This window comes from Cajanus cajan, chromosome 4 (genome assembly GCF_000230855.2).
Source record: "Cajanus cajan strain Asha chromosome 4, NIPB_CcT2T_4, whole genome shotgun sequence".
In the NCBI taxonomy this organism is placed as follows: Eukaryota; Viridiplantae; Streptophyta; class Magnoliopsida; order Fabales; family Fabaceae; genus Cajanus; species Cajanus cajan.
Window position 1 is genome coordinate 1,738,215 of NC_138520.1, and position 10,869 is coordinate 1,749,083.

At 33.3% G+C, this 10,869-nt stretch overlaps 1 protein-coding gene across 1 annotated transcript; it reads right to left on the bottom strand.

The window, feature by feature from the left end:
- Window positions 1-7,611: 7,611 nt before the first annotated feature.
- On the bottom strand, window positions 7,612-10,007 carry LOC109793162 (basic helix-loop-helix protein 79). Its single transcript, XM_020352627.3, has 7 exons — window positions 9,581-10,007; window positions 9,271-9,492; window positions 9,014-9,148; window positions 8,844-8,915; window positions 8,545-8,757; window positions 8,387-8,465; window positions 7,612-7,781 (listed from the first exon to the last, which is right to left on the bottom strand). The coding sequence occupies exons 1-7, from the start codon at window positions 9,911-9,913 to the stop codon at window positions 7,744-7,746; spliced, it is 1,092 nt and encodes a 363-aa protein (XP_020208216.1). The 5' UTR covers window positions 9,914-10,007; the 3' UTR covers window positions 7,612-7,743.
- Between the last annotated feature and the right edge of the window lie 862 nt (window positions 10,008-10,869).

Below are 10,869 nucleotides of genomic sequence, written 5' to 3' on the forward strand. Positions count from 1 at the left end.
CCGTGGCTTGTGTCTCATAGTTTGCTTTTAGGATTATATTTGTTATTGGATTAAATTGGTATAAAGGATATGACATGTATCTTTTTTAACAAAGCTTTTACGAGCATATTGAATGCCTTTATTCAACCGTCTGGACTGTTTGTATACATAAACGTAGAGCTTTACACAAATTTAATGTATTGGGTTAACTAGTACCTATTGTCACTACAATTAGTAATCTAGTGACTCTTCCTGTTTTCTATTTACACTTTCTCTGTTTAATTTGTTTTAAAAAAATTCAACTACCTGCATCTATACATGCCATGGGCACCATTCTCGTATGTGAAAACTGGCTAACTGTGTTTTTCAGAATAAAAAGATTGGGTACCGAGTTGGATTTGTCTCATCTTTGTCAACTAGTTTAAAGCCCAATTGGTTTGAGTTTTGGTTCATTATATATGCACTTCCTTTTTCTTTTATTTTTAATAAGTCCCCACTTTTTTTTTTAATTCTAAAATATCTATAGTTTTTTATTATTTAATTTTTTAATTTTACATTTAACTTTTAATTTATTACTTTTTTTTTTCTTTTTCACACACCTCCTTCATTCTCTCTTTTAAATTTTACATGTACTCTTTTGTCTTTCTTTATTATTATTTTTTTTATCTATTCCAGTATATAGCTTTAGTATTCTTGATTTTTATATTACTCTCTTTTCACTTCACCTCTTTCACTTTTTCACATGCAACTATACCATAGAATTGATACATGACAACATTATAGATATGTGTGGTTTTTGTCGAACTAAATACATTTTTTCCCAACATTTGTTCTCCTTTCACCCTTCTAAAAACCTTAACATTAAGTTTAATCTTATGAAAAGGACATCTTAACTATTTTAAAGTACTGTGCGGGATAGTGAAATTAGTATTTTGGAAATAACTTTCTAGAATTGTGTTTTTTACATACTTTTAAAAATACTTTTTGGAATAGTAAATTTAATATTTTGAAAAATACTTTTTAGAAATATATAAAATAGCACACTTTTGAAAAGTACTTTTCGGAATACTAAATTTACTATTTTAATTTTTTAAAATTATGTAAAATAACATACTTTTGAAAAATACTTTCTGGAATAATAAAATTAATATTTCAAAAAGTACTTTTCAGAAGTATGTTATTTCATATAATTTTGAAAAATACTTTATGGAATACTAAATTTATTGTTCCAAGAAGAACTTTATGGGATTATGTAAAGAAACACACTTCTGGAAAGTACTTTCCAAAATAGTAAAATTGATATTTTAAAAAGTAATTTCCAGAAATATGTTAAAAACCTAATTTCAAAGTGTGCTTTCGATAACACTAATTTTATTATTAAAAAAATATTTTCTGAAATACTAAAATTATTTGATGTATTTTCTAGACGTGTAAATGGGAGATGTGCTCGAAGAAAAAAAATGCACATTTGACTTCGTGCTTTTGACACTATCAAGAAAGTCACATGCGCCCTATAATGTTGTCGAAAATTAATTCTATGCTCTAAGTGGTGTGAAATTTAAAAGCGGGGAGGGAGAAGATAATAATGAGAAAATTGAAAGAGGAGGGAAAAAGAGAGTAATGTAACATTGAAAGAAATAAAATTATCTACCGAAATAGGTAAGATGGAGAAAAGGTAAGGAAGTAAATATGAAAACTGAAAAGAGGAGAGAAAGAAATATGTAAAACAAAAAAAAGTGCTAAACTAAATATTAGGATATAAGATTAAAAAATTAAATATATTTTAAAATTTTAATTATTTTTTTAAAAAAAGAGATATATATATATGATGAACTCTGCAATAATGGAAACCTAGTTGCTATAAGTCCATAATCCCCCAATTGGAAAAGCATTGCATTTGTAATTTTGTCCCGCTATACGGCCTATGGGCCTGATATAAACCAACAGTTACATGGGCCTGATATAAACTGTGAAGTCCCACATCGGCTAGTAAGGTGAACGAAGCATGCCATATATATGGGTGTGGATACCTTCCTTGTGAGGAGGCCTTTTGGGGTGGCATGCGTGTCATCGCCAAGAGCAAAACCGTGCGGCCGTGGGCCAAAGCGGACAATATCCTCATGCGGGTTGCTTGGGCTGTTACATTGGTATCAGAGCCGGGGCCCGGATCGGTGTGCCAGCGAGGGCGCTGGACTCCCTTGAGGGGGGGTGGATATAGTCCCACATCGGTTAGGAAGGCGAACGAAGCATGCCATATATATGGGTGTGGATACCTTCCTTGTGAGGAGGCCTTTTGGGGTGGCATGCGTGTCATCGCCAAGAGCAAAACCGTGCGGCCGTGGGCCAAAGCGGACAATATCCTCATGCGGGTTGCTTGGGCTGTTACATTATAGTCCCACATCGGTTAGGAAGGCGAACGAAGCATGCCATATATATGGGTGTGGATACCTTCCTTGTGAGGAGGCCTTTTGGGGTGGCATGCGTGTCATCGCCAAGAGCAAAACCGTGCGGCCGTGGGCCAAAGCGGACAATATCCTCATGCGGGTTGCTTGGGCTGTTACATTGGTATCAGAGCCGGGGCCCGGATCGGTGTGCCAGCGAGGGCGCTGGACTCCCTTGAGGGGGGTGGATATAGTCCCACATCGGTTAGGAAGGCGAACGAAGCATGCCATATATATGGGTGTGGATACCTTCCTTGTGAGGAGGCCTTTTGGGGTGGCATGCGTGTCATCGCCAAGAGCAAAACCGTGAGGCCGTGGGCCAAAGCGGACAATATCCTCATGCGGGTTGCTTGGGCTGTTACATAAACCCTAAACACCTTCAACATTCAACTTAGTACTTTCTTCTTCTTTTTCACACATCTTCTTTTCTCTTTTCAAATTTCACATACATATTTTACCTTCTTCCTGATCTCTACTTATTTTAGTAGGTAATTTTAATTTTTTTGATTTGTATATTACTCTCTTCTCCTCTCCCTTTTCGATTTTCATTTTATTACTTTCTCCCTTTCCTCTTTTAGTTTTCACATGTATCTGGTATGAGAACTAGTTCTCGATAACATTATAGACATGTGTGACTTCCTTGAAAACATCAAAGATGTCGAGTCAAATGTGTGTTTTTTCTTCAACCACTTTCTCCATTTACACATTTAGAAAGCACAATATTAAATTTAGTACTTCAAATAATTTTAGTGTCACAGAAAGTACTTTATGAAATAATAAAATTAATGTTCCAAAAAGTATTCTCCAGGATTATATTTTTAATATGCTTCTAAAAAATACTTTTCGGAACACAAAATTTATTGTTTTGAAAAAAAAAAATTCTAAAATTATGTAAAACAACACACTTAAGATTTTTGGAACACTAATTTTACTATTCTGAAAAGTACTTTTTGAAAATGTTTTATTTTACATAACTTTGAAAAGTTCTTTCTGAGATAATAAATTTAGTGATCTAGAAAGTATTTTCTAGAAATATATAAAAAATACAATTATAGAAAATACTTTTTGAAACACTAGTTTCACTATTTCGGAAAATACTTCATAATAGTGAACTTAGTATTCAAATTTTTCGTAACACTAAATTTAATGTTAAGGTTTCTAGATGTAGGAAAGGAGAGGAAGTATTTGAAAGAAAAATGCGCGTTTGACTCGGCACCTTCGAAACTTTTGAGAAAGTTGTATGTGCCTACAACGTCATCGTGCACTAATTCTACCGTTCAGGTGCATGTAAAAATTAAAAGAATAAAAGAGAATAATATAAAAATCAAGAGAATAATATAAAAATCAAGAGAATTAAAACTGGCTACTGATATAGGTAGGAAATGAGGGGAAGACGAGTGTATGTGAAAAACTGAAAGAGAGAAGGAATGAGATGTGTAAAAAAGAAGAAGAAGAAAGTATTGAATTGAAAGTTGATGTAAAATTAAAAAATTAAAAAATATTATGTATATATATATATATATATATATATATTTTACAAACACAAAGGGGATGTACTAATTAAAAAAAAAAAAAAAAGAGGTGTATATAGAGCCTTATTAAAATTAAGAGTAGTAAAAAAAATCCAATTTAACTAAATCAATCCATAATTCATTTAAAAGTATGATTTAATGGATTAAATTTTCATCCAAATCCATTTTGTGTTTTTCTCTATAATTCAGACCCACATCCCAATAGCATATGGGCTTTAGAAATGAAAAAAAAATCTAATTTTAGGTCAATAAAATAATCATAATAATATATATATAATAATCTTTACTTTAAATTAATTAAGTTTTATAATCTATTTTTTTTAAGAATATTTATCTAAAATAATGAAGTATGTTAATTATTTTACTTGACACATTATATTATATCATTATTCATATATTACATCAATAATACATGTCCATAATTACTATATTATCTCAACAATCATTATATTATATCATACCAATAGTCATATTAGTAATTAACTAATGACATTAAACAGTCAAGAAATTAAATGACAAAATACATAAAGTTTTAAAATATGTGACAAAATTTAGTTTTCGAAAATGTGGTGACAACTTTGCGAAATCCTAAAATATAGGGGACAGAAAAAGAAAACACATGTATTTTCTGAATTAAGCCTATAAGTAGTTTAGACTTCAATAAAATTAAGCAATGTTTCAAAACGAAAACTACATCACGTGATGTGGTCAGTTGCCGCAACACCTACGTTATGTCATGATTGTATCTAGAAATGGTTGCACCTGCTCACAACCACCATCATAATTTAAAACCTTAAATTTAACGTAAAATAATATAAAAATAAAATTTTATTAGTTTTTGAAAATAAATAAATTATTGGGATTGATACCAATACATTTGAAAAGAAAGAAGAATATATATAATGAGCATGTTCTCACTGTCAACTCAATTTATTATGAGGTTTTTACATAAAATGACAAAGAACATTGTACCATTTTATCACATGCAATCCTGACGTTTCATCGATAATTAAGCATGGAAGTATATCTTAAAATAAATATTAAATTAAGAACATGCATGTTGATTATTGAGAATGAATGTTATATAGGGCAAATGGTTCCACATCCACTCCTTAAAACCTGATCCGGCATGGGAATGTGGTTATTACGATTTAGAATTTATGGAAGAAGGAGAGAGAGAAAGATGGATGATTTAGGGTTTAATAATACTTGATGCTGGCATTGCTATGAAGGGAATCTTTGTGGGTTGTTCTGTTCCTTAGCCTTTTTATTTATAAGGTTGGAAGTGGTGAACGGTGCCCCATGTGAGTGAAAGGGCAGAGAGCGAGACATATGAAGAGAAATAGTGAAGATGGGCCACTGAAAGCAAATTCCAATATCATCTCTCCCTTTCCGCAGGAACAAAGAATCAACAAAATCTTTGCTTTGAATGAGACAGCTCCACCATTGTCACCGTTATACATCCCTTGAAAGTGAACTATAGCTTAGGGCTAGTCCCTCCAAGATTAAAAAGTTTGCCCCAATTAACCCTTCATGCATTGAAAAGTTCCTTTCATGCATATTAAGACATCAATCTACGCCCAAAGGTATTGTTTTCGGTTTTTTCTTAATAGGACTCTAAATCTTTTAAAATTGTGTGGATTCTGCTTATTTTAATTTTTAACTAGCAACACTTTGCTTTCAATCTAAGAGTGTGAGAATTGTTAAAGTCACAATTCATATCTGATTATGACTTTCAAAAATGCAAAAATAATTAAAGAATTTGAATTTCAAAAAGGAAAAAGTATGAAGAGAGAGATTATGTGAATAAAATAATAAGAGGTTCAGAAAAAAAAAAAAAAAGGGTTAAAATGTGAAAAGATTTGGAGAAGAGAAAAAATAGGAAGTAAGAGATTGTAAATAAATATAGGAAATTATTGGAATTGAAATGTTGGTATAAAATAATGTAGTTATTCATTGATTTGTGAGTGTTGCTAGAATTAGATATATAAGATATTTACAAGTTTTAACTTTTATAACAATGAGTTTACATGTATTTATAGAAAATAATTCTTAACTACTCATAACCACTAATAATTACCAACAAATCTTGATTATTATTCTATTAATAATTTTTGTCTTCAATTTTCACCATTGATGATTCCTAAGATTTAGATTCTTTCCTTTGATTTTTTTTATCACCTTATCATAGTGATATTGATCGGAAAACAATATTATGAAACTTAGGCAAAATAATATACTATAATATTATTTTATAGCTAGCATTTAGTTGCAATGGTCTTTTAAGATATTTTTTGATATAATGGAAAAATGGTTATATTAATACTTGAAAAATCATTTTTTGATATGATTAAAAAATGGTTATATATATTAAACCTTGAAAAAAATCATTTTTCAATTATATATAAAAAAAAATGGTGGTATTAACATAACTAAACTTCCTACAGATTAACTAACTCAATTTGACATATTTATCATGTACTGTGACTGGGGTACTTGGTATTAATTAAGTTAAAAGGAAAGCAGAGAAACAGGAACATAACATTATTTGATAGGTTCAAATTCTAAGCAATTGAAGAACTCAAACGAAGAATGCTACGAGTGAGTGTCCTTTGTCAATACTATTGTAAACATTTGAAAAGTGGGGTGAGCATGTATATCCTTTTAACCATGGACACGTTAATAGAAATGGGGATTTTGATTGAAGTATATATTGTTTTGGTTTGGGTATTTGAGAGACAAAAGATGATTATAATAAATTGAAGAAGTGGAAATGTCTGCCCATCCCCTTCTTCTCCACCCCATATTTGGAGATATGTATTCATCATTGCTATCACTGTCCCAATCAAGAGGCCCTTATTCTGTCCCCAAAGCCTGCTTTGTTAAGGTCCACTATCAACCTCATGTCTTCCCTCTCTCTCTCTTGCATGTTTAGTGTGTTCTTTCTTTCTGTTTCACCTAACAAAATGGAATGGGTAAGACAATTGAATCATGAAATGGAACCAGGCTTCATTTACTTCCTAAGGACCAATATGTTGATTAGTTTAACACCTAATTCTGTATTAATCATTTGAATTTCCAGGGAATAAATATAGATAGATACACGGAGAGTAAAGTATAGCCAATTTATTTCCATTTAGTTTCGTTTTGAACATGATTTGCCGGCAAAGTCTAGCAACGTTGACTTAATAAGAAAATTGATTATGGTATTTTAGTATATGTAAAAGTCTCGTATCGATGTCAAGAATAATTTATAAATTGTTTTTCTTCTTAATCTATTGAAATATATTTTCAAGAATAAAATCATAATCACTCAAACTTAAACATAACATAAAGTAAATGTGCTTTTCTAATGCTTATTTTAGGAGCGTAAATGTAACCACGCACAAAATTTGTTGCTGATGGTGATGCAACCGGCTGCACTCACTACACTTGCTTTTGTATGTCTGCGGATGTACATGTGTAATTAATTAATTTGTTTATGCTTTCTTCTTTGCTAAAATTTCTTAATACACGGAGAGACAGCAATGAAAAGTCCAGACTAACACCCTTACCTAAACTGATTAGTTTTTTGGCCCCACATTAGTCTGATCGTTATCAACTTTTTTCTTCTTTCATTAGCTATATTCTAATTTGAACTTGCAAAAGAAGAAGGTAACTGAAGTCAACAGGTATTAATAAATTTTATTTATATTATGGAGCAGTTACAAACAATTTATATATGCGATATGTACTTGGAAAGAAAACAAAAAGAATCTTGATAAGTCGCCCAAGGGAATAGAAGCTCTAGTCTACATCTCCATCTTTAGATTGCCAGCTTCAACTAGGCCTGCAGAGATATCAAACAATTTCTTTAGAATTTATATTTACACTAGTATAACGACTTCCAAAGTGAGTAATTATTTTAAGTGGTCTTAAAAAATAAAGATTGTGAAATGACAAGCAGAAACATGTCCAATTTGCAATCCCCTAGGCTATGATCGATGTCTTGAAGAAAACGATTGATCCTGGTCCTGCCCTATTCATCCAAGTTGCTCAAGAACTTTTTAATTGCTAAAAGGAAAGCTACCTTCCTCTTCAATATTATCCATTTTATTTCACAAAATACAATACATAACTTAGTGTCTTATATTTTCCTGGCCATGTGATTAAAATGCCTTATCCTTCTCTCTCCGCAAGTAAAAAATAGTGGTAAAGAAAAAGCACATAAAAGAAAACTAGTTGAATAATTGAATTATATGCGATCCATTTAAAAGTTATCTTTATGTTGATTAACAAAAAAGGCCTCAGCATTTTTATGCTCTTATCAATATCAGTGGGCCTTAACGTCTCCATCATGTATTAAAATTCAATCTATTCAGCTTTCTACTTTCTGCTTTTAAGATACCAGGCTAAGGAAAAAAGTGATTCGACATGGCACAAATTTGTAGTTACCTGAGAAGAGCTGAGAAGGGAAATCGAAATTGCAATGGTTTTGGAAACCACCTTCCCATGTTGAAAAGGGTAGCATTTGCTGCAACACACGTAAATAAGATCAAATTGAGAAAAGTGACCAATATAACAAGGGATAGGTAAATAGAGGGGAAACTTACTGTGAAACAGGATGAGGGAAGATATGTTTCTTCAGGCATTGAAACAGGGGCACTTATTGTCCTTCTAAGCCCCATATCGGAAGGGTTAATCCCCGTATCTAATCCACCATAGGAAACAATTTGCTGTTGCTGTGGTGAATTAAACTGTAGATAATTAGTCATGTCTGATGACATTCCCATATTTGGAAAATTTGCAGCACAAGCAGGAAACACCTGTATGAATCAAATATGTCAGAATCAGAGAACAAAATTGACCTAAAAGAAAAAAAGTATCAATATAATATCCTAATATCCGTTACCTCTTTGTCAAATAGATCATCAACACTAAAGTCAAGCCTTGGATTCACAGCAGCTAATTTCATTGACAGAAACTGCATATAGTGATCATATATAATAAGTCACTAGGTCTTCAATCGGTCCTCAAGGACAACAATGTGAAAGACAAAAAAGAAATGGACCTAACCCTTACCTCAACTTGTCGTTGAAGAGATTGAACATAGTTGATGATTTCATCGAGCATGCCAGCTTTTCCCGTGATTTTGTTGCATCCAGGAACTAAATCTTGCAAATACTTCATTCTCTCGCTAATTTTTTCTCTTCTAACCTGCACAAAAATTGAGACCGAATCCTTAGTTTAAAATCCTAGAAGCAAAATCTAGAGAGAGAAATGAGAAATGCATTGGACCTTAAATAAAATAAAAGTAAAAAACGTGAATTATTACTCACTCTTTCAGCTAAGCTATGGCTATCGGTGGCTTGGCCACGACGTGCTCGAACATGAATGTAATCGGGCTTTTGAACCTCGGAGAGCTTTGAATTTTGTTTGGAATTTGAAGTATCCGCACAGGTTTCTTCTCTGTTGTTGTTGGTTCCTGTGATTTTGGATTCTCCATCGTGGGCGCCGACTTTGATCCTCTTGTCTTTGCTACTATCATTTTCTGCAACAAACTAAAGAAAAGCTGTGGCGGTTAGTTTATAAGTAGTAGCCAATTGTGACCAAACAATGAATACTGATACATAGCAAAATCCCACACACCTTGGGACTGTGAGGTTTGCGCTTCTTGATCCCAATTGAGGAGGCAGCGGGCTTGGGCTTGGGCTTGGGCTCCACGAGAGTAGGTGGACAGCTAAAGGTCCTTGATATTGAGGGGCTCCCAGCAGTTGGCATGTTGATTGAGCCAGCCTGAGCCACCACCTCAGCCAGGGCAGAACCCGAATCAGCAGCCACCATCATGGACTCGTGAACATGCAACGAAGAAGAATTAGAAGAGAGAACACCGCTTAACCCACAAAACAACCCTTCCTCTTCTTCCCACTTCATCCTCGCCCTCTGCCTTTCCAACCCCGACGTCTTCGCACAGTGCAACATCTTCTTACGTTAATTACTTTTCTTATGCCGCCTAACTCTAGCTTCTTCTTCAGCTTGGAGGACTCAAATGTTGTTAAGGTTCAAGTAGAAAACATATGTGTATATATATATATACATAAAGTGGGGGAAATACTATATAATAATAATATAAAAAAAAAATAGATTATTAATAAGTAATGACAAGAATAAAAAATGAATATAGGGTGAGTGTGAATTAATTGAAGAGAGACATTGGAGTGGATTAGATTATTAGAAGTTGAGATAAAGAGAGATGTGTCCACAAAACGAGCCTGTGGGCGCTCGACCCCATTGACATGATTGCCACGTGGGCGTGTCTCACCCTTGCCAAAACCACAACCAAAACGCCCTTTCTTTCCGTAATACACTTCTACTTAACACTAATCCGCTTTCTAATTATATATATAGTTGAACAGATATCAAGACAAGTCAACAGTCAAAAATTACGTCACCACATAGGATATTTGATTTACAAATTTTAGCATTATCTCAGTTATGTAATTGATGAAAAACCATGCATAAGTCTAAATGAGAAAAAAAAATGAAGAAATATTTTAATTGCATGAGTTGAGATTAATTTGTTGTGATAAGATAACGCGCCCATTGTAATTGTCAACACAATTATTGCAACATTTGTGTGGGCTCCGCGGAACTGGTCCAACCTACGTCTTTGCCCACGTGGGACTCTTCCACGTGGTAATTGGAGGAGCTTCGGATTGGACATGTCAGATGATGTCGTGTCATGTGACGTGGAGAAACGCAGAATCAGTTGCAGAATTCCCCCACAAAGACACGCGGCGCGTCTTTCACACCGTCCTAACGTAGTGGAGGTGTAATCCACGCGCGTTGATATAATAGGATGGCATAGCATGGCATAGCAGTTAGCAGGTGAAGATTCTTACGGTCTTGTTAGTCCGTTCCAAAAATAGAAACCCCCG

Excerpts from the sequence above, each read along its gene's own strand:
- LOC109793162 (XM_020352627.3), bottom strand. The coding sequence starts at position 9,913 with ATGTTGCACTGTGCGAAGACGTCGGGGTTGGAAAGGCAGAGGGCGAGG. Across the intron at positions 9,149-9,270 it reads GCCATAGCTTAGCTGAAAGA|GTTAGAAGAGAAAAAATTAG; the intron begins GTGAGTAATAAT and ends ATTTTTGTGCAG. Across the intron at positions 7,782-8,386 it reads CCCTTCTCAGCTCTTCTCAG|GCCTAGTTGAAGCTGGCAAT; the intron begins GTAACTACAAAT and ends ATATCTCTGCAG.